Here is a 24431-nt window from a genome sequence, read left to right on the forward strand (position 1 = left end):
GTAGGGTTTTTGATCTCAAACATGACGGGCAATGCCCTTGCTTGGGCCACACCGTTGGTTACCAGTGCCAACCCCATACTACACGACTTTACCGGGTTCCAGGGTTTACTGAAACAGACATTTGAGCGACCGGAACTAACTTTCACTGCCAGCGAGGACTTGTTGGATGTACGACAAGAGGCCTCAGATGTTCTTACATAGATATCTTGATTCAAGGCTCTGGCCGCAGAAGCGGGTTGGCCGGAACAAGCCCAGTACGCCATATTCAGAAGGGGCCTTCGAGAAGAGATCAAGAACGAACTAGCCAGGTCATCCCGACCACCAACCTTTTCTGATCTGCTATCTTCCACATTACAGATTGAGTACCGCCTTCAGGAACGCCGAGCCGAACGCTGCAAGCATCGCCTCGCAGCGGGTTCTCCTGCCTCCACTCCGTCTACGTCCTCTTCTTACTCTTCCTCCCACTCCTTCGAAGAACCAATGCAGATTGGGGCTACCAGAGGCTCTTTTGTTTGCAGAGCGAAGACGGAGAAAGGAGAAGGGACTGTGTGCCCATTGCGGGTCAGAGCAGCACCTACTTAAGGAATGCCCGGTGGTTCCAACCAGATCACAGGGAAACGAAACTCCTCGGCGCCAGTAGGGACTTGGTTCCGAGGATCACCTTGCAATTTCCTACGTCCCTACGTATCTCTCTCTATTTCAGCTCCTAGCACTTTGGAGGATTCCAGGTTAATGGTGATTCCGGTATGTATCGAATCCCGGGGGTTATCCATAGATGCCCTAGCCCTCTTGGACTGTGGGGCTGCCGGAAACTTTGTGGACACTCTATGGGCTGAGAAGGTGGGCCTCCATAGAGTAGCCCGTAAAGAGGATCAAAAGGTAGAAGGGGTGGACGGTTCTCCCCTCTCTTCGGGCCTGATAAAACATACCACGGAGGAACTAGGAGTCACCATTTTCCAACATACAGAGGTGCTCAAGTTCGATATCATCCGAGCAGCCCATTTTCCGATCATTCTAGGAATAACTTGGCTTCGCAAGCACAATCCTCAGGTAGACTGGACCAGCAGCCAGTTGAGTTTTTTGTCTCTATATTGTAGACAGCATTGCTTCTCAAGGTCATTTCAGAACAATCACCAGACTGCGACGATATTAACAAGTGGTCATGTGGGAATCCACGCTCTGCCACGTTTTTGTTTACCCTACCAGGAGGTCTTCAAGGAAACAATACCGGCGAAACTGCCTCCACATAGGCCGGAAGATTGCTCTTTGGAACTAGAACCAAATGCTTTGGTCCCTTTCAGCCGGATGTTCTCCTTAACCCAATCTGAGAGACAAGTATTAAAGGGATATTTGGATACTAATCTGCAAAACGGTCTTATTCAACCCTCCAAGTCTCCGGCAGGAGCTTCTTTGTTTTTCATAAAGAAGGACTCCCCCGATTTGCGTCCTTGCATCGATTACAGAGGACTTAATAAGGTTACCATAAGAGACCGTTATCCCATGCCCCTCATTTCTGAGATCATAGAGGCTGTTAAAGGGGCTCGCATTTTCACCAAACTGGACCTACGTAAGGCATAGCATTTGCTTCGCATTGCCAAGGGTGACGAATGGAAGACTGCATTTCGCACCCCGTTCGGTCTATACGAATACAAGGTGATGCCATTCGGATTGGTCAGTGCCCCAGCTATATTTCAGCGGTTCATGGACCGATTATTCTCCGATCTACTTCTGGTCACAGTCGTCGTCTACCTAGATGACATTTTGGTTTACTCATCGGATCTGGATTCCCATATCCTTCATGTGACTCAAGTACTAGAGCGTCTTCAACAATACAAACTTCTGGTCAAACCAGAGAAGTGCGTGTTTGCAGCCTCCTCAGTGCACTATCTCGGATACGTTCTCTCTGGGGACGGTATTTCCATGGATGCAGGCAAGGTCGAGGCCATACTGGGTTGGTCCTCCCCTGGTAATGTGAAGGAGGTACAAAGGTTTCTTGGTCTCTCGAACTTTTACAGAAGGTTCATACCAAACTTCTCTGAGGTAGTTCTTCCCATCACTAGTCTCTTGAGGGAAGAGTCAGGGCCTTTCTTGTGGTCACCAGAAGCTGAACAGGCTTTTAGGGATCTGAAGAAATTGTTCTGTTCCGCTCCGGTTCTTCGTCATCCAGATCAAAACCGACAGTTCATCGTTGAAACAGATGCATCTGCCATGGCTATAGGGGCAGTACTTGTGCAAACCTACAAGGCTGTGGAACATCCAGTCGCCTATCTCTCTAAAACATTGTCCCCCAGCCAACTCAATTATTCGGTTCTCGAAAAGGAACTACTCGCAATGAAACTGGCTTGTGAGGAGTGGCAACATCTACTGATGGGAGCACGTCATCCCTTTATCCTCAGGACTGACCATAAGAATCTCAAAGCATTACAAAACATGGAGTGCGTGAATTCTAGGCAGGCCAGATGGGCTTATTTCTTTGCCCAATGCGACTTCCATATCACTTATGTACCTGGCACCTCTAATAAGGTGGCGGACGCCTTGTCTAGGAAGGAGATTCCGGGTAAGGGTGCCCCTAATCCTCGGGAGACCATGTTCAAAAGGAATAAGATCCTGGGATTTATCAATGTTTTCTTTCAGGAAATTAAGACCGCTTTAGCTTCGGAAAGGTTAACGTCTCTGGGACCACAAGGAAAGGCATACACCGAGAGGGAAGGTTTAGTGTTTTTTGGTAACCGACTGTACATTCCAGAAGGTCCTTGGCGCAAGAAGATATTCTGTGGTGCCATGATTCACTGACTGCGGGTCATAGAGGAGTGCTTAACACAACTGAACTCATCGCAAGAAGGTTTTTTTGGCCGAATTTAAAAGGAGAGATTAAGGACTACGTCAAGGCTTGTCCGACATGTGCCAGAGCCAAATATCCCTCTGGAAGGCCCTTAGGTTTGCTTACCCAACCAGAGATGCCAACACGCCCATGGGGTCTCATATCGACCGATTTCATTGTGCACCTACCAGAGTCTGATTCCTGTACTTGCATCATGGTGACGATAGACACCTTCACTAAATTGGCGCATTTTTCCCCGCTGCCTGGATTACCTACCGCCACTCAAATGGCGGAGACCTTTACACGAGATGTCTTTAGACTGCATGGCCTACCAGATAAGATCATTTCCGACAGAGGTAGTCGGTACGTCTCAAACTTCTGGAAGGCTTTGTGTTCTAGGGTCGGCATTGAAAGGGCACTTTCTTCTGGTTTTCACCCTCAGTCGAACGGCCAGACGGAACGACTGAATGCCACCCTAGAGCAATATCTGAGATGCTATATCAACCAACAGCAGGATAACTGGGTATCTTTATTACCCACAGCGGAATTTATGTACAACAATTCGACCCATTCCGCACTAGGTCTCACTCCTTTTTTTTTTTTTGCACGTACGGAGTGCATCCTCGATCCATTTTTTCCCCTGATTCCGGTTCCCACCAATTCTCCCACTGCAGAATCGGTGGTCCAGTCCATTGGGGAGGCGCATAAGACAGCTAAACTCAGTCTACAAAGGAGCAGAATCCGAAACAAGGAACGGGCTGACCTACACCGGCAGGGTTGTCCCGATTGGAAACCGGGGATAGGGTGTGGCTCGCTACCAAGTTCCTACCCCGATGGGTTCACCCTTCCAAACTTTCTCCTCGCTTTCTAGGGCCTTTTTCCATTCTATCTAAAATCAATCCTGTCTCTTTCAAATTGAAATTGCCTCCTTCTCTCAATCGCATTCACCCTGTTTTTCACTCCTCTCTTCTCAAGCCCTTCACTCAAGATCCTCACCAAAGATTCCTTCCTCGTCTTCATATTCAGGGTTCTGGAGGTGCCAAGGAGTATGAAGTTGCGGCTATCCGTGACTCCAGGTTCTACAGAGGTCGATTAGAATACTTAGTCTCGTGGAAGGGTTACCCGGAGTCGGAGGACTCCTGGGAGCCGGTCTCCCACATACATGCCCCCCGATTGCTGAGAGGTTTCCATCGGTGTTTTCCAGGTAAACCTGGGGGATTTCGTTTTGGAGGGGGGCATACTGTCATGCGCTGCCGAGCCGATGGGCGGTTACTTCCGCGATGGAGACTCGGGCGCCGACCGTAGTTCCAGCACGTTGTATTTCCTTGCGTGCAGTCACGGTCTAGTTTTCCTTCAACATGGAGGTCACTGGGAAGTACATAAGTCTCCCTCTCCCAGCTATCAATGCGTTGCAACCCCCGTAGCTTCCGCTTCAGCCTTTTGGGTGAGACGCTAGTTTTCTGTCTTGCGGCTTGCCGCTCTGTCTCTTCGCCTTATCGCTCCTTGCGATACCTCTTTTCTTCCGCTAATCCCCTCTCTTTCTCTTTCCCTTCCTGGTTCTTGGTTGGTTTTCTCTTTCAGTTCCGGTGGCTCGCCCTTGCTCCTCGGCTTGAGCCTCTCTCCCTTTCTCCTGGGTCCTGCTGCCGCTCGAGTTTTCTTGCTTGAGCTCCCCTCTCGCTTCTCCCTTTTAGTGAGAGCGCTTCCTGGTCTCCGTCGCCTTCGGCTCTGCTCCGCCTCCACAGCCCGCAGCGGCCGTCCACCTTCACTTCTTCGACTGCTGGACTCTCGTACTTTACCTGGGAAGACTTCTGCTCGACCTCCTGCCTCACAAGGGTTTTTTGTGCCAAGAAGGCTTTTTCCCTTGTCACCTACTACGGGAGAGGAGTCCCAGGACTGCTTGTTTCAAGCATTCACTGTGGCTTCCTCTCGTGGTAGGCAAGTTGCTTCATCCACAAGGAGAGATTTCTGCGCACGTCGGCGTCTCAATACAGACGAATTGGAGGATTACCACTCGGGTGAGGAGGAGAAAGGGAAGGAATTGGACACGCGCTGGAATACTACCTGGACAGGTCCATGGACTTCAGCAAGTCAGACGCCTTGTTTGTCACTTTTGGGGGGTTAAGGCCCGGATATCGGGCCTCCATGGCCTCCATAGCAAGGTGGATGGTCGCAACCATCAAGGAGGCCTATGAGGAGCAGTACAAACCAGTGCCATTTAACTTAAATGTCCATGCGGTCAGAGCCAAGGCCATGGCCATCGCGTTCCAACGGCATGTCCTGTGGCAGGTGATCAGCAGGGCAGCTACCTAGGCCCCCGCCCCCCGACCCCACCCCCTTCGGCGTTCTGTAAACACTACTGTGTTTGGACACCACCTCCAAGTCTGACGCGTCGTTCAGACAGGCGGTTCTAAGAAACCTGTTTTCTTAAGGAGGGTGTCCTCTCCGCCCTGGGGCGGGACGTAAGCGTAATTAATAGTTACTCACTGTAGTGACTAACATACTCTTGATCCATAGAACCCTTTCCTCCATGCATCCCACCATCCTCCCCCCTAATATTATTGGTGTCATTGGGCAATTCTGAATATTGTCGATGCGTCAATGGGGACTGAAGAGTGGCGCAGGTGGGCCGATTCAGGCGAGCGTATGCTCCCGGCCGAGCCTCTAAATTTAAAGGGGAAGAAGATTTTTCTGGTGAAAGTTCCCTTTCCCGTCCCTCGCAAGGGACGCTCATACAGTATGGAGGAAAGGGGACTATGGACTAAGAGTATGTTAGTCACTACAGTGAGTAACTATTAATTTCCTCCATACTGTGTGGGTGTCCCCAGCTAGGGAGGGGAGACAGAACCTTTTTCACCAGAAAAATCATCTTCCCCATTAAATTCGGGGGCGCAGCACTGGGACCTGCGCTCCCCTGACTCCACCCTCTGGCGCCACTTCTCCGTCCTCTTTTCCGCATTGACTGGAACGGACTGCTTTCACCAGCGCTCCTGGGTTAGGCCTCCAGCTTAGTAATTCCACGCACTCTTCTCTGGAGAAGTATTCTTGTCTTCTTTTTTCTTTTCAATTAACAGGTACTGCTTTGTCCTCTGACGCCACACTCCTCCCATGTCAACAATGGCGGGCTTCAGCAGGTGTCCATCCTGCGAGGGTCCCTTCCCAACATCTGACCCCCATGCCCTCTGCCTCCGGTGCCTTTGCCCAGGGGGCGGCTGTACTGCGTGTGACGCCTTGATTCCACGCATGCTGAAGAACCGACCAGCCAGGTGGCGGGAGCTCTTCGGGAGATCGCCTCCAGAGGACCTCACAGCGTTTGTGAAGCATAAGACCAGGCCTGAGGTAGGTGCCCTGTTCTCCTCCACACCCTGCTAGGGTGACTCCTTCCCAAGCACTGAGGCTGCTCCAGCTACTGGCCACCAGGCAGAGGTGTCGCAAGATCCTACTGATGTTACCGCTGAGGGGCTGCAAGGCTCTATTACCTGGTTCTCTGAACCCGAGGGGCTATGCCCTAACACCGGAGCCATTTCTGAGGGGGGTGCCTGCACACAGCACTACCAACAATGCAGCCGAGGGCACTCCGCCTACCAGGCCCCGTCCTGAGGTGCAGGGTAGGCCTCAACCACCACCGATCAACGGTGGAAGCCAGCCCCAGCTCACCTAATGAGCTGGGCTTTTAACACTTAAAATTGCCCTTCTTCTGGCTTTAACATCAGCCCGCAGGGTTACTGTATACTACCTTTCACAAGGACAAGGTGGTACTTGGAGTTAAACCTTCTTTCTTGCTGAAAGTTTCTGACTCTCACTTGTCACAAAAATAACCCTTCCAACCTTCTACCCTCCTCCTCATTTGGATAATGAAGAGCAGAGATTACACAGACTGGGCCCAAAAAGGGAAGGGCTCTGAGTTTTTATATATCAAGAATGTCAAAATTGCACCAGGATGACCAACTTTTTGTGGGTTATACTGGTCATAAATTGGGAATAGTGGTGACAAAACAAACTATATCCCACTGGATTACTTTGGCTATTGTGGAGTGTTACAGGTTAGCCGGGAAAGACCTGCTGGAAGGGCTTCGTGCCCATTCCACAAGGGGTATGGCAACGTCCGTGGCTCTTCAGAGGGTAGTTCCTGTAGTTATCTGTTCAGCTGCAACATGGGCATCAATCCATACTTTGTTAACCATTACTGCTTAGATGCCTCTTCTTCCCATGAGGGATTGTTTGCAAAAGCTGTTCTTCATTCTATCTTTGATAAAACTTAATAGTACTCCCACCTCCTAAATTACCACTGCTATGGGAGTCTATCATGGATGAGGAATACGTGGGAGGGCACAATCCATCCGAAGAACAAGTTACTTACCAACTGAATCTTTCTTTCGACTGGATGTTCCTCCCACGTATTCCTCATCGCCCCTCCCATCCTTCCCCGCTGTACAATTTATGTGATTTACACTTTATGTTCACGAAAAGCTTACAGTCTGGGGCACGACTGAATGGTTAATAGTTTGTATGAAAAAACAGAACTGAAGCCAACGGGCACGGCACAAGCTACTTATACTGCTGGTGACGTCAACACACTACGGAGACCGTCGAGGGACATCAACGCCACAACCTTGTGCACAGCACCCTCTGCCGAGATTTTTTTTCCCAAGTAGCGAAGCTGGCGAGATACGAATATCATAGATGAGGAATACGTGGGAGGAACATCCAGTCGAAAAAACTTTACAGTTGGTAAGTAACTTGTTCTTCTATTGCATGAGTTCACTCGGAGGCAGAAGGAGGACCCTAGTGGTCTAGGTGCCAGCTGTAGGCAGGCTGAGATAGGGTTCTGTTGTAGGCGAAAGTCAGAGTTCCTGTGTAAGACTGTTCAAACAAGTAGTTCATTTTAAAGTTAGTTAGGGTTCTGTGACTTCTGAGAAGACACCCGAGGAGGATTCCAGCAATTGGCCTGGGTGAACTGGGTGAGAGGACTCACAATCACAGAAAACCCCAAAGCTTTACAGACATCACGAAGGCTTAAGTAAGTTAATACCCCGGCCAACACAGAACCTTTACACGGAAGAGTTGCAGCAAGAACACTTCAGGATCTGCAGCCAAAAACCCAGTCGATTTTCCTTTATCATGAAGACAGACGACCGGACACTGGAAAGGCTTTTGCAGCAGGGATCACAGGGAAGGCTCTTAGCAAGAGGTTCTTCACATGGTTTACTCGGCACAGAAGAGAAGGTTGCAGTGGGGGAGACTTTAGCATCTGTAGCCAAAAACCTGGTCGATTAATTCCTTTATCATGAAGACAGAAGACTGGACACTGGAAGGGTTTCTGCAGCAGGGATCAACAGGGAAGGCTCCAGGCAAGAGTTTCTTTATGGCTGGATGCGGTTCTCTGGTTTTGGCGCCCTTTTCAGGAGCCAGAAGAAGACTGAATATCGCTGGTTGGATTGTTGCCAGGTCCAGCACTCTGGTGAGGGGACTTTCTGGACTTGAATCGCATCTCTGGAGATCCAGCAAGATGCCATCAAAGTGTTCAGCTCGATTCGGAATTCAGAAGGCCATGCACTGCACAATGGCTCAAGGTCCCAGGGTATTGGGGTATTGCAGCCCCGCAAGGTCCAGCACGACGTGGGATGCCTCAAAATGCGGGTCTTCTTGGGTCTAGTAGATCTCACCAGGCTCTGGACTCCTGGAACCTGGTGGGTTTGGGGGGACTTGGCCTAGTTGTCCAGTCGAAGATAAAATGGACACTAAGGACAAAGAACAGTAAAATGTCAAAATAAGAAGGCTGGGTCCATTTTGGTAAAATGAGCACCCATGGGTGCCTTTACCGAGGCTGTGGAAACAGCCCACAGTAAAGGTGCACTAAATTAGTAAGAAGGTTCACCGCCACCATCCATTAAAGGTAACCTTGTCCCTGTAACTGAAATGTTACTTAAAATGAGAAAGGGGATATATTGTATCTCCCCAGCACTCCACGTGAGGTTGGGTGTGCTGGTCTCACCTACATTAATTCAATTTTTATTGATTTTTTGAAAACAGCATAGATACACAAATTACAAGATTTGGGCATTCGCCCTCAACAAATCAAACTATAAGCCATTATTCCCTGTGTTTGTTCCCCCCCTCCGCCTCCCACCCACCCCACACAGTATCTCGAGCGCTGCTGTCTGCTTATAGAAATGATGCGGCATAGGGCAGCGTCAATCCGGGTTTTCTCCGTCGGTGGTCAATCGGCTTTCCAAGTTCCAGGGCCATTCGTTCCATGTCGGGGCTTGTTTTTGGGCCGGGCCAAGGACACTTGAGGGTCTCAGGACGTAGCCTATGTGTTGCCAAACACCTCTTAAAATTGCATCCAGTCTCTCTATTTGGGTGCTTGAACCATGTAAAGCCGCTGTAAGTCTTTCCATAAGGAATATGTCTTTGGCAATCATCACCCATTCTTTCTTCCACGTTCTAGCGCAGGCCGCTCTGGCTGCCAACAGTAGGGAGTGCGAGAGGTACAGTAATTTTTACCAGTGATCATTATGCTGCAGGCCAAACAGTATCAACATCGGGTCCAGTGGGAGCACACCTTCTCCCGCCTCTTTCAGCCAGCTAAGGACTTCGGCTCAATAGGTTTGGACCTTCCCGCATGTCCACCACATATGCCAATAGTTTGCCCTTTCCCCACACCCGTGCCAGCAAAGGGGGATTACGTCTGGGAACATCCTAGAAAGTGTGATCGGGTCATACTGCCATCTGTGCAGGAGTTTGACAGCATGGGTTTTGTATTGGCAGGAGATGGAGGTCTTAAATGATCTACTACAGAGTCGCCCCCAGAGACCGTCTCCGATCCTACAACCCAAGTCTCTTTCCCATTTCCCCCTGAGGCTTTTGGTGGTTCCCTCACGGGGGGTTAAAAGGGCCGAGTAAAGGAGTGAGATGAGGCCTTTCATTTCTACATGGGTATCTAAGATTTTCTCAACTGGGGTGAGTTGTCTTTGTAATTTGGGCTTTAGTTTTGGTTTCATTAGGATTCCCTTAAGTCTCAGGTAGAGGAGTGGGGAGAGCCTACCTATTCCCAAGAATTCTTCAAGCTCCTGGATACTTATAAACGACTCCTCCCTGACCAACTCTGCATAGGCCCGCGTCAAACCAGGGCTGATAGTGTTCATGGCCTGGGATTTCCTCTAAAACTGGTGTGGACCAGATGTGACTCATTGGGGAGGGCCAAGTGGTCACCTTCTCACCGTGTCCCTTACCCTCCAACGCCTTCCACATTGTTACTAGTATTGGGTGATCCCTGATTCTCCTTGGGAGCTTTTTCATCGGGACCCATAACCACTCACCCACTGTGACAGGGCTCAGGAGGGAGTTTTCAAGAAAGACCCATTGCTTGTTGGGGTCCTCTCTGAGGTGGGGGGGCCAGGGTTCTGAGCTGGGCTGCTCTGTGGTAAGTTCGTAAGTCTGGGAGGCCGACGCCCCCTCTATCCTTGGGGAGGGTGAGTGTTTCATAACCTATTCTGGGCCTCTGGCCTTGCCATATGAATTTCGTTATGTGTTTTTTGGCTTCTTTAAGAAGTGCTTCTGGGGCTTCCAAAGGGAGCATCTGGAAAACATACAGGACCCTGTGGAGGAGGTTCATCTTTACGGCGTTTATCCTTCCCATCCACGAGATTTGCCCCTTACTCCATGTCTCCATATCTTTGAATAAGTTGTCAAACAGCGGGGGGTAATTTGCCTGGCTTAGATCTTCGTGGGGCCGGACGATGTTGATCCCCAGGTATTTAATCCCTTCGGTACGAATTTGAAACCCCAGGGGGGACAGTTCCGTGTCTGCATCTGGGGCAAAGGAGAAGATCATTGACTTCCCTATGTTCATCCTGAAGCCTGAGAATTGGCCAAACCGTTCAATAACCCGAACGGCCGCCGGGTCTGAGCTAGTAGGTTCCCTCAGGTGGAGCAGTATGTCATCTGCATAGAGGCCGAGCTTGAAGGTCCGACCTCCAACGTCAATACCGCGGACCATCTGGGAACATCTGATGGATACTCTGCGAGTATTTCCATGGTCATGGCGAACAGGATTGGGGAGAGGGGGCAGCCCTGCCTCGTCCCCCTTTGAAGGCTGAATGTTCGTGAAAGGTGACCATTTACCGTTACTCTAGCAGAGGGGTCTGTGTATAAGGCCTTAATGGCTCGCCTGATTCCCTCGCCAAAGCCCAGTTTGACAAGGACTCAGTGTAGAAACTCCCAGTCCACCCTGTCGAACGCCTTTTCGGCGTCGATGGCCACCAGGACAGGGTTGTCTCCCTTCGGGGCCGCTTCCCTCATCGGGTGCAGGGTTTTTCGGAGGGTGTCAGCCCCCTGTCTCCCCTGTATGAAGCCCACCTGGTCGGAGTGGATGAGTACCGGCATATGGTTGTCTAGTCTCGTGGCTATGATCCTGGTGAACAGTTTAGCGTCCTCATTCAGGGGGGGAAATTGGTCTATATGACCGGCAGTCTGTTGGATCTTTGCCCTCCGGGATCACTGTCATCAGTGCTTTGCCAAAAGACAGAGGCGCACTCCCGGTCCTCATGATATTTGTGAATAGGCCCACCAGAAACCCTGCTAGTAGGCCTCCAAAGGCCTTATAGAAGCCTGCGGTGAATCCGTCCTCCCCCGGGGGCCCTGCCCAGCTTAAGACCCGATATTGCCTTAAGTACCTCCTTGCTTGTTATTGGGGAGTCTAAGGCTGATGCCTCTGGGGGGTCCATCTCCGGTAATGTTACTCCTCCGAGGTATGCTCCCAGTGCCTCCGCCTCCACTTCTCCTTCCCTCCCGTAGAGAGTCTCATAGAACCCCGCAAATTCCTCCACTATTCCCTCGGGATCCGTTTTTGTCCCCTCATCCCTGCATGAGATCCTTGACACCCATCTATCTCTCCGTTGGCCTTGGAGTTTGGCCGCCAGCATGGCTTCAGCCTTATCCCATTTTTCATAATACCTTTGGCGCAGGTGTTGGAGGCCCGCTACAATTTTCCCCATCTCCAATGCTCTCAGCTCTTGCCTTTTCTCTCTTGCATCCCCCAAGTCCCTTTCCCTCTCCTCATCCCTCTTCCCTTCAGATCCCTCCAATGCTATTATCTCCGCCCGTAGTCTATGAGCCAGGAGAGTCCTGGTCCTTTAACACCCCTCTGGGTCGCCTTTGCTGCCTCCCAGACTGTCTCTATGTTGACTTCACCCGTGTTATTCAGTTCAAAATATTCATTGATCGCCTTCTCCATCTCCTCCTTAAAAACCACATCCCTTAGCAGGAAGTCATTGCATTTCCACAGGGATTCTCTGGATTTCAGACCCAATACACTAATATCTGCCCAGAGCATATCGTGGTCCGACAAGCTAACCGGGCGGATGATGCAGGACTACACTCGGCTCGTGTTCTGGTGCCCCATGAAAAGGTAATCTATTCTCGTTCTGGTGTCATGGACCGCTGAGTAGAAGGTGTATCCCTTTCCCTCCGGATGCAATTCCCTCCATGTATCCACGAGCCCATAGCCCAACATCAGCTCCCGGAATTTCCCCTGGGGTCTATCCCCTCGGCTGCCTAGCGGGATGGCCCCTCCACTATGATCTAATTCCCGATTTGCCCGCATGTTAAAGTCTCCACCCAGTATAAGGAGCCCCTCTGTCCTGGCCATTATCTCTCCCATCGCCTCTTTGAGAAATTCAACCTGGCCCACATTAGGACAATAGATAGCTTCTAGGGAGACCCTGGAGTTGTGCAAGTCACCTGATATAATCATGGCTCTACCGTCTTCCCTCCCCCACCTGGTTACCTCTGTGAGTCTCTGGTTTCTCTGCAGGATGATCCCGACTCCACTCCGTTTCGTGGGAGCGGATGCCCAGAAGGTCTGGCCCACGTGTGCTCCCGGGATGGCCCTCTCCTCTCCCGTGACCGTTCTAGTTTCCTGTACGAAGAGGATATCTATTTTAGCATTCTATTTCCCTCCCCAAGAGGGAGCACTTTGCTGGGGAGTTCAGACCCTTTACATTGAGTGAACCAATTCTCAGTGACTCAGCCTGGCCCCTATTCTCATTGTCTGCCATTGGGTCCTTGTCTTGTTTGTACCGTCTTCCCGGATCTGTGCTTTCTGCCGCCTTTCAATGTGGTTTAGAGACTGTGTGGGTCCCCAAAATCCCCAACTCCCTCCCTTCCCTCCTCCCCCTCTTTATCATGACGCCTGCCAATGGGCAAGCCACCAGGGTGAATGCAAGTCCATCCTCCGCAGTCCCCTTGTTAAGCTCAGCGTCCCCGGCCGGGGCTGTGTGATTCAATCTCTCAGTTTCTCTAATAGCGAGCCTCTGACCACTTAGTCCCCTTCTGCTTCCGTTGTGGGGGTGTTTAGTTTCTTGAATTTCCTTCGGCCCTTTATCATCTTCTTTGTGGACCAGGGGCCCTCCGGCTCCGTCCTGGTGCTCCGAGGCTCTTGCACCTCCATCTCGTTTCCTTCCTCTGGGGTATCCCCATTGAGTACCTGCAGCACTTGGGATGCCTCCTTGCCGCTGGTCACTCTATAGTCAACTCCTGAGCGTTCAAAAGACAAGGCGAATCGGAAGGACCACCTGTATCTTATGTCTTGGCTGGTGAGCCACTGGGTGAGTGGCGGGCACTCTCTTCTGCGGGTAAGAGTGAAAGCCGAGAGGTCCTGGTAAATCCTCACTGTGTCTCCTTCCAACAAGAAACTCTCCAGCCATCTCGCTTTCTCGAGGACCTCCATTTTTTATCTGTAGCGGAGGAAGTGCACAACTATGGACCTTGGGGCCCCCCTCGCTCCACCTCCCCCTCGGTGGGCTCTTTCCAACTGGACTTCCTTGTCCCCCTCGAGTGTGAAGAGTTGGTTGATGAGGCCCTGAACCTTTCTCCCCACGTCTGCGGCAGTCTCGCCTCTCTGTTGAGTCACAACCATAATGCGCAGGTTGTTTCGGCGTTCTCTGTTCTCTAGGTCGTCCATTTTCAGGGCTATGTCCTCCTCTGATTTCTAGGTCTGTTAGCCTCGCTTCGTATTTCATGTCTAACAGGTCTGTTTGGAGGTGGTTGTTTTCCATTCCCTCAATTTTTTCCTCTAGCGTCTCCACTCGCCCCCTGAGATCAACTATAGAGGCTTGTATGTCAGTTCGAATCGCTTTTATCTCCTGGAGGATGTCCTTGAGGTCGTCCTTCGTTAGCACTGCGGGGGGGGGGGGGGGGGGGGGCACTTGACGGCATGGTGACACTGTGTGGATCACCGAGGGGTGCGTTGGACCGGCGGAAGCGTTGGAGGGAGCGGATTGCGCACGTGGGCTGGGTCGGTTCCAGCGCTCCGGTCTCTGGGTGCCCTTTGGAGTTTGGGTGGGGGCGGGGGGCGCCTCTCACCCTGCCTTAATGCCTTGAGGTTTCCTCTGGGCGTCTTGGGCCCTCCCCGCTTCCGCGGAGGCAAGCTCGCATGTGGGGGGGGTGGGTGCCGGTGATGACTCCGGTCCTCACGAGGGGGGCTAAGATTGTGATTGGGGCCTGTTTCCCCAGATGCGTCACAGCTGAAATGTTCCAGGGGGACCCCTGTACTCCAGGGGGGAAGGCCATGCCAGCTTTTACGGGGTGAGTTGCGCTGGTCCGTGCCCGGAGGGTGGCAAACCCAGTCCGCCGAGTATCAGTTCTCCCCCCTGCGCTCCTCACCACCTTCACTGGGGGCTCCTTTTCAAGTAGGCCTCTGTGCGCGGGGAATGGGTCGGGAGGCTCTCGGAGTCCCGATTTGCTGCTAGTGATCCGCACCGGAGCGGTTCTTGGTGGTGTGGGGCTCCCACCAGGACACCCCACTCGTCCCTGGCCCTGTGCGATGTCCACACGCCATGTTCTGTGGTTTTTTCCCACTTTGAGAGTCTGCAGCCATCGCTTTTAGCTCACTGTAGTTTTAACAAAGGAGGAATATCCATTTGCATATCAGTCTGTGTCCCGCCCACAAGGGCAATCCAGAACCGAAATGCCAGGCAAACCTCCTTTGAAAAAGAGTACCAACAGCAACCCCATACACATGTTTCAGCCTTGTTGGGCCTCATCAGTGAGGTGGAGCTGTGCCTCTCTGAGCACAGTGAGCAAGGGGTCCACGTCTCAGGGGAATGGGGGGGGGGCAAAGAACAGGTTATCATGCCATGTTCTTTTGAGAGAGGGGCGCCTGCTACCTTTTTTGTATTTTTGTAAGGAACTTGGGGTTGGTCACTGTAAATTGTTACCTGAGGGAACCCAGATGTGGACCCCTTGCTCACTATGCTCAGAGAGGCACAGCTCCACCTCACTGATGAGGCCCAACAAGCTGAAACACGTGTATGGGGTTGCTGTTGGTACAAATGAGGTTTGCCTGGCATTTCAATGCTGGATTGCCCCAACTGATATGCAAATGAATATTCCGGGTTTGTGAAAATTACACTGAGCTAAAAGTGTTGGGTGCGGACTCTCAAAGTGGGGAAAAAACCACAGAACAGGTTATCATGCTATGTTCTTTCGAGAGAGGGGCACCTGCTACCCTTTTTTGTATTTTAGTAAAGCAAAAGGTTCTGGGGTTGACGCAGGTCAGGAAGATTTGTAATTTCTATGAAAATCTTACCTAACCGGGTCCCATAAAATGTGAATGCAGAACCCAAACATTAAATTCCGCCCTAACAATCACCTATTTTTGGTGGTCAGTGAAACTTACTGAAGTGTCAATGCAACTTTTTTCACTCAAACCATGTATCGTCCCATGGTTGCTTTTAGGAAAGATGTTCTTATTGCTGCTTTCCCTCTGTAGTTCCAAATCTAAAGAACCCCCCCAGCTCAACGTATTGCTCTTGATATGAGCCAAAACTGACTTTTCGCTATATTACTTGCCTTGCTTAGAGCATCTATTTGGGGTGCACGGACTAGTCCCTATGGCTTTCAGTGCAGGGAGACTCTGTCCTCCATTGCAAAATTCCCTTTTTACACTGCACACATCACCTTACAGTGAAGTGTGGTAGGGATACTTTGTATTGCTTTTTATTGGTGATTAGTACTTGCATGATGTGTCCATGGATGGCTGGTGGCAAGACATTCTTCTACGGTTTCTTACATTCTCGCATGCACTATTGCATTTTGTTGCATAATTGCTTTTACTGTACCCTATACTCTAAAAAGGCTGTCCTATGAGATTTTGCCTTATGTTTTTGTCTTCCTGCCTTCTCAGGGCTGGATTTGCCATATATGATAGGAACTCTCCCAGCCATAGCCTCAGGTTTCCCGGGCAAAGCAACGGTATGTGTGTTTGGCTGGATGTGGGGTCTACGACTGTTTGGTCCCAGTCCACATCCTTGTCAAGTGCGTTTGTTGATGGGCAGATGTGGTGGCAAGAGGCTGTCCATGGCATTGGTGGGGTTATGAGACTCCAGGCCGATCTGTGATAAAAGGAGGACTCCTGCAGCCATTGAGCAGAGGATTATTGGACCGTATACCCCTTCAAAGAAGAACATCCTGCTGAAGACCCAGAACTCGTAGTTGCAGCCAGCATGATCTTCAACTGGCCCTGCAAAGCACTGGTCCTTTGCTGATCTCGCATTGCAGGATACAACCAATCTTAACCCCTGCTCTGGCAGCCTTCGGAAGTATCCTGGGACCACTTTGCAGACTGGCCAGATCTTGCCTGATCTGCCTTGCTGCATCATTCACTGTCCCATGTTCGGACCGTAGACTCTGAGAACCGCGACTTGTGAAACAAGCGGCCGCTGCCTGCAATTGTACCTCTCCATCATAAAGAGGGGGCCTTGAAAAACCAGCTTCTTTGTTCCCACTTTGAGGGTTGTCTTCTGCCGTTTGATCGCGGTGGCCATCGCTGTCTCCCACCTGCATCGTGTCCTTGGGGGCAGAAGGAGGGGGGTTCTCGAAAGTCGTTGACAATGTGGTGGTCTTTCTTCATTGTGCCAGGGTCATCCCACTGTCTAGTACACAGAACAGTCTCGCCAGAGCGCTGAAACTGCTGACTAGCCAGGCTTAAATCCTGAAGCCGAAAGTGACTGCTGTGCCATCAATTCCTGGGTCTCCTCTGTCGGAACCAAGACAGGAAGTCAGTGGGCCTAGCAAATTCTGAAGCCTCTAAAATGGTCTCTTACAAAATCATAGTAAAATGGGATAGGTTAACATACCCATTTCTAACCCCTTACCTGCATATGTTTTAACGGGCACAGGGTCCTAACCCTACTTTTCCCTTGCCTGCCTGTGATCGTGGAGTTCTGGTCAAGGATGCTGCCATGGACTTTCCTGAAGGTGGTGGCATTGAGAGAGGATCTCCTAAGAACTTTGCCTCCTATGTTGTTCACTTTTAAGACAATTTGAAATGGCATGTTGGCTTTGCCAACAATTGTTCAGCATGCCTAAATGAGACTAACCCCTTGAAAAGGGTTGCATTGGCACTAGACCCCATCTCATCTAGCAATAGAAGGCAATATTGTAGGGCCCTTTTTTTTTAATAAGGCTCTTTGTTTTATCTCCCATTATTTTTACTTATTCATTCTCCAATCGGTTAAACCTTGTCTTTTTTCCATTTACTCGCTACACTACAGTGTTCATTCTCCTATCTTACTGTCTTTAAAAGTACAGTGTTGGTGCTCAGTAGCCAGAGGACCCCTAAGTGAATATAGTGTAGGTTTAGTGAGTTACTTATCTGTGGTTTTTGATTGATGAGTTGCCGTGGCCTAAATAGGACTGTATCTTAAACATTCTACCTAGCTTGTTATTAAAAGTGCTCTTTGTGTGCTTAAGTGAACTCTTCGCCACTCTCTCCTCAGTATCACCCTTACTGCTCAGTCCACAGGGTGGATTCTGAAACTCCATCTTAACTACTGCCCAGAACATTCCTGGGGCAGTGGTACTTTTTTAGCACCCTATTTTGTCCCTGAGGTCATTATATTGCCCTACATTAATTAAGGGGGTAGTCTGGTGGCAGCTGTAATTTATTTTTGGCTTAATCGGTGCAAGACAATTTACTGCCTGGGTAGCCCAATGTTTCTGTTGGGGGTTTGAGGTGAACTTGGGTGCCAGTTTGGGTCAGAATGTTTTTTTTCAGCTTATTGGAGAACTCCCGCAGGAATCTCACAAGATTAGCCCGGCAACCCTGTAAGATGCAATTGGGGGGAATAGGGGAAATGTCACAAGAACTGGAGTGAATTGGCAGGGGATTGGGGCGGGAGTGGCAGAGAAAAATGAAACCAATCTAGAACACCAAGGTTATGGTGGGTTTTTATAAAGGCTGGATTTTATAAAGGCTGGGAAAGAAACTTCCACCACCCAGTGATTGTTACTGTGTGGGACTGTGGCTTGAGTGAGTGACTTGCTTGAAATGGCTTATTTGACTTTCACTTTCCAGGTGGAAGAATTTTTGCCTGGTGTCTTATGAAATGGAGCATGTTAGCCAGATTGTGTCTGCATCCATTACAAAAGTCTGCAGGAGACCAATCTTAACCACCAGAAGAAACATTACCAGTGTTAACTAGTTGGTTCATCTCTGTACTGAACTCGACCTAGCTGTGGAGTGTTAAGTTCTGGTAATTGATGGAGTTTGAGACGCTGTGCACATTTTCCCTCACTGTTCATTGCTGTTGTGCTTTTTTTCATCTTTTCCAGCTCATCGTCTTCACTCCAAAATCATTGTTGCGTCACCCTGAAGCTAGATCCAGCTTTGATGACATGCTTGCAGGTACATAGGCGCATTTGTATGTACTTTGATGTTGTGGAGAGTGAAAATGCACATATGTAACGTGTTCATACTTTTAGCTGCCCATACGTTTTGGATGATGTGGACCCTAATTGTAATTGTAATGAACTTGTGTGTTAGCAGGGTTCTTCAAAGTAACTACCTATGGCAGACTTAAAAAAGCCTTTGTACCGTTGACCTAGCAGCAAGCCTGAACTAAGAAGGGGGCACTGTTGTGTGTGAAATTGTAAGGAAAGGACCCACATGCTGCACTAAGGCACACTTTAAATATTCCAACTTACCTAAAAAATAAGTACATATATGCAACTCAGGTAACCCTCTATGGGTTACACGCTACTTTAGAATCGCAAGCAGTTGTTCGCAGAATAATTGCATTCACTGTATAGGGAGACAGATGTTCTACACATTTCAGAACATGGTCCTGATAATTATAAGGCACCTAGTACCATAACCTAAATCTTCAGAAATCCAGTACTAGCCTGTTCTAAGTCTCTGCTTGTATATTATGTGTCCCAAGAGATACCTGAGAGTTGTACTCTAGAAGGGCTTACTCAACTAGTGCAGGTAATGTACTGAAGTTAGTTTGTGCAGAGCTGATGCATCAAGGAAATACTGACTTTAAGAGCCTTAAGTCAGTTTGTAGTGCAGGGAGGAGCAGCTACCACATCTAGGGTCCAAAAGGATGACCACAGGAGTACTTACCGGACACCACCATCCTGGGCTAGCCCCAGAAAGTGCTAAGGTAAACAGGAGTTTGCACCCAATGCAAACCCAGTGGGGTTCAGGTTGTAGTGGTTCTCACTGTCATTGTGGCCGTGCAGGTTCAAAGACTATCTCTAGGTTCCTGTGGAGCCTTCAGACACCCAGGTTTGGTCCCACAATGTAGGGGAGAACCTTGCAGATAGCTTCATGGATGCACATCTTGCATTGACCCTGGGCAGGGCCAAGAGGCACTCAACGACAGGACTTCGGCTAGTCTTCTGGAGGAGGGTAGCACAGCAAATTTCTGGCATTCCAGCAGAGACTATAGGATGAAGTCCTTGCAAGGATGAACAGCTGGTTCTCAGCCTCGCAGAGAAAATGCAAAGATGCGCACCCTCTGACAACCGAAAACAGATATTGCACCTCGAGCAGGGCAGGTGACGGAGCCTAATGAAGGCAACATATGCTCCCCTGGGTAATACAAATAAATCACACAGATTGTGTCTGCAGGTGTCCGCAGGGGAAGCTAGTGGCCAGCTGTCAAGCAGCAGCAGCTCCCAAAGTAAGTGTGGCACGCGTGGGAAGTAGAGCAATTACTCTACTCCGGAAAAACCTGCCACTCAACATTACCTTACCTCCCAAATGTGAATATTATCCTGCGTCGCATCTAGATATGATTGTGAATATTAGCCTGTGCCAGACCCAAACAGGATCGTGAATGTTAAATTGTCCTTCTTTTAGAGAGAAATGTGAACATTAGACTTTGTCGCATCGAGATAGGATTGTGTTGGTTAGCAATGCTGCACTTAGAATTGTGATCATCAGCCTGCGCCAGACCCAGACAGGATTGTGAGTGTTAGCAATGCCGCACCTAGAGAGAATTGTGAACATTAGCCTGTGCTAGACCCAGACAGGATTGTGAATGTTAGCAATGCCAGACCTAGTTAAAATGTGATCATTAGCGTGCACCAGACCCATACAGGATTATGAATGTTATGAATGCCGCACTTAGTCACGGTTGTGAACATTAGCCTGCACCATACCCAGCCTGGATTGTGAATGTGAAGCTGTCCATATTTTAGAGAGAAATGTGAACATTAGCCTGCCCAGACCCATACTAGATTGTGAATGATAGCAATACCGCACTTAGTTAGAATTGCGAACATTAGCCTGTGCCGGACCCGGACAAGATTATGAATATTGGCAATGCCGCACTCGGAATTGTGAACATTCGCCTGTACCAGACCGTGACAGGATTGTGAAGATTAGCCTGAGTCGCTTCTAGATAGAAATGCAAGTGTTGGCATGTCCCACGCGTGTATCACTGTGTACCCTGCTTTCTTGTTCCCCATGCTGTTGCTATGTATCCGTATCCCCCCTCCTGTCGCTGTAAGCCCAGCCCCCTGTCTCAGTGTCTGTGTCGCTCTGTTCCCTGCCATCCTGTTCACGTGCCTGATCTCAGGCGCTTTAAAGATAACCATCATATCACTTCACTATGCTTACTCTCTACTGTACACCATCATTCAACTAAAACACAGCTATACCCCTTATTAATTCGGCCTAGCTGGCATACGAATAGGACCCCATGAACACCTCATCACCCTAATAGAACGCAGCTAGCCGGGCACATTCCGGCCTAGTTGCTCACATATGCGTTCTTTCAGGACTAACGCAGCCAGAGCCCAGTCTGGGTGTCCACCCATCAGACTGCACACATCCAACTGATATCTTCAGCACCACACCTAATGCTAGGATGCAGCTACCATCCGGCAATTACATCGGCTACACACATCTGGTGCGCCCACGCACCCTATGACACTATCTCTCTCTCTACTGACTGGAACTACGGTTCCAGAGGGCGTTCAACCTACCAGCGTTTTGAAGTCATACCAATGATATGTAGAGCGCTATATAAATGCCAAGTAACATAACATAACACGTAGAAGGCTGCATGCTCAGTGTTCCCACATGCGCAGAGCCCACATTCCCTTTCCACATCACACGTTGGACACCTGAAGCACTTTTTCTTTTCCTCAGCTGCTTGTTAGGAAAGGTTTTCTTTTTGCTGCTTTCCTCCAATAGCCTTCTATGGGACACCCTTTCTTTTTGCTTTGTTTTGAACCCTGACCTGACTTTCTGGAGGTAAGTAAAGTGTTCTGCTTTACTTCCCTTGCGCCTTTGCTCATTCCTACCGGGGAACTTGCCAATCCCTAAGAGTAGCAGTACTGAGAGACAGTCACTCTTTGTGAACTTCTCATGTTGTTAAAATTACACACAACCTAAGGTGAAGTGTGGTTAAGTTACTTTGTATCGTATACATTTTTATATAATCGCTTATTGGTTACTTTTACCAGGCCTAGGATGAGGAAATGGTATCTGGTGTGCAGGAGGAGAGTGAGCACCGTGGATCGGAGAGAAATGGGAATGGCAGAAGATTTATATTTCCTTTTAGTAACGGGTGGAACAAGTGGTGAGGAAAGATCAGAGGGTGGAAAGGTCAGAGGGTGGAAAGGAGATGACTGTGGAAACAATTGAATGATCAGATATGAATGGTGTGACAGTAGTATTAGTGGCTGAGAGAGGTGTGGAGATTAATGAGAAATCCAAAGAGTTGCAGCTTGTGGGTAGGTAGGTTATGGATGGAGCGGAGAGCGTGGCCCCCAAGAAAAGACTGAAGTTCAGATTTTTTTTGCAAAGGTAGATTTTATTACAATCTCGATGGACCATACATAGCATAAGTCATGTGAGAAAAGTAACATCGGTATAAATTGAAAAATCCCATTTTCAATTTAACAACCCACCCCTCCCACATATACAACTGAAGAGGAAGAGAAAAACATATTTTTTTAAATAGGGGGTTAACCACACTAACAAGTTCATGTTCTTGCCACAAAAATAAGAGGCCTTGGTTATCAATCAGTGAAGCTGTGTCAGCCCAGACCACGCATGGCAGGTCAGGATGCAACAGGATCAGCCAATGTCAATCGCACATCCCCAAGGACAAATCAGGGAGAGGTGGTTCATAAGTTGCTGCTGGAAAAACATGTGTTCTTTGTCCCTGATGAAATCCAGGAAGGGAGCCCAGGTCCTGGAAAATGTGGGTAGCCGGTCCAAGGTGATTGCAGTTAATTTCTCCATTACTATATTTCCCAGATCTTCACCCACCAGTAAGAGAGACTTGGGTCTTCTGGAGTCTTCCACGCCCAGGCCCGGTTTATCTTTTCGGCCATCAGTAGATGAGAGAGGAGTTCCGCCCTAGGGCCTGATGACTAGAAGGTGACATCCTCTGGCGAATCCCCTAATAGTAGTGTCAGTGGGCACATAGGAAGCAAACAGCCAGTAATGTCTGATTCACAAGTGGATCTCCAGCCAGTAGGTTTGCATAATCGTGTAGTGCCACCACATGTGTGCTAGACCTCGCCCCTTCCCCCTCACCCCCCTCCCCCCGAATTGCCCACAGCGTTCTGAGTAATCTGTATGAATTGCATGTAGTCTTAGCAGGGTCATGTACCACCTGAAGCAGATCTTGAGGGTGCCCTCTTTAATAGCGGTACACTGGGAACTTTTTTTAGCCCTAGCCCAAATCCGCAACACAGAATCGTCTGTGATTTCCATATTTAACTCCCTTTCCCACCGTGCAATATATGGGAGCTTTTCTCCTGAAGAGGTGTTCTCCAATAGGCGATAGCAAGTGGATATTTTACCCGATTCCTGCCCCTCCAAAACTTTGAGCTCAATCCCCTGCAGGGGGGCGACAGTGTCGTATTTGGGCATATGGAAGCCATCCACAATCAGCCAGTTGGACTCTTTCTTTACATCCTGTGCATGTGAGTGGTGCAGCCCTGCAACTCCCACTGTGCAAACTCCCCAATATCCATACACAACAGGAATGCTGGATTTCGAAGCACCTGGGAAAGTGGGCCCACCCTTGCCCGAAACCCTATCTGGGCGCAAGCTTTATCCCAATGGTATGTGGTGCAATTGGATTTGAGGGATTTTTTTATGCTGGCATATAGCTTCCTTTGGAAGGAAAGGAAGATGAATTCATCGGCAGGGTGCCCAGGTTTGCTCAATATCTTTCCATTTCGGAGCCCTGTCTTCTAGAGCCCAATCTAGAATCTGGTAAATCTGGGCTGCCCGGAAATACCTCTGGATATATGGAACCCCTAGTCTGCCCATGCCCCTGGACTCAGTGAGAAGCCTGCGCGAAGTCCTAAGGGGTTTGCGGTGCCAAATAAACTGCCCCACAGCTTTTTGCATATCGAGTAGGTCGTGCTCTGGAATCCAGATTGGAAGGGCCTGAAAAACATAAAGGAGTTTCGGGAGTAGGGACAGCTTAACCGCATTTACCAGCCCAAGCCAAGAGATCTCCTGCATGTCATGTCCCAGCTCTGTAACATCTCCTTGGCCTCCTCCCTCAATGCGGGAATGTTGGTTTTTAAGAGGTAATTGTATTGTGACGTAATCTGAACTCCCAGGAATGCAAATTCCTTGTCAGCCCAACGGAAGGGGAAGGACTCCTTCAGGGTGTTCACCATCTCTGGGGGTTCTGTAATAGAAAGCCCTACAGATTTCCTGTGATTAATTGTAAACCCGTATACCGAGCCAACCTGGCCAAGTAGCTCCATCAATGCCGGTAAAAAAGCCAACGGGTCTCGAAGGAAGCACAAGACAGTCGGCATATAATGCCGCCTTGCAAGAAGACCCTCCACACGTTATACCCTCTGTCAGGATAGAAGTGAATCCTCTGAGCTAGTGGCTCCATCGCCAGAGCAAATACTAGGGGGGACAGGGGGCAACCCTGTCTAGTTCCCCTGGCTAACGGGAGCAACAGGGACCACTGGGCATTCACCTTGACACGCGTGGTCGGACCTGAAAATTTGCCATGACTAGTTTAGAGAACTTTGGGCCAAAGGCATAAGCAGGCCACAACAATGTTAACTAGTCCCAGGACATGCTGTTAAATGCACGATGTGCGTCCAACGTGAGTAGGGACAGTCCTTCAGGCATGTGAGGGGCCAAGGTGATCAGGTCCACAACCCTCTTAATATAGTCATAGGTTCCCCTATTTTTAATAAACCTGGTCTGATCGCTTTCTATTATGTGCAGGAGCACTACACTCGGGCAGGAAGTGAGTATCTTACTATACAGCTTGGCATCAGTGTTGAGTCCTATGGGGCGATAGGAGGAGCAGATCTCCTG

The 24431-nt window shown here is 49.5% G+C and overlaps 1 protein-coding gene across 3 annotated transcripts in view; it reads left to right on the forward strand.

Annotated features, from left to right (window-relative positions):
* OGDH (oxoglutarate dehydrogenase) overlaps window positions 1–24431 on the forward strand; it is a 1050082-nt gene that overhangs the window by 1014331 nt on the left and 11320 nt on the right. For all 3 annotated transcript variants that reach the window (XM_069618964.1, XM_069618966.1, XM_069618965.1), the window contains exon 20: window positions 18437–18509. In XM_069618964.1, coding sequence (XP_069475065.1) covers window positions 18437–18509 — 73 coding nt within the window. The remainder of the gene's footprint in view (window positions 1–18436; window positions 18510–24431) is intronic.

The sequence above is a fragment of the Ambystoma mexicanum genome, chromosome 10 (genome assembly GCF_040938575.1).
Source record: "Ambystoma mexicanum isolate Mex_15411 chromosome 10, UKY_AmexF1_1, whole genome shotgun sequence".
In the NCBI taxonomy this organism is placed as follows: Eukaryota; Metazoa; Chordata; class Amphibia; order Caudata; family Ambystomatidae; genus Ambystoma; species Ambystoma mexicanum.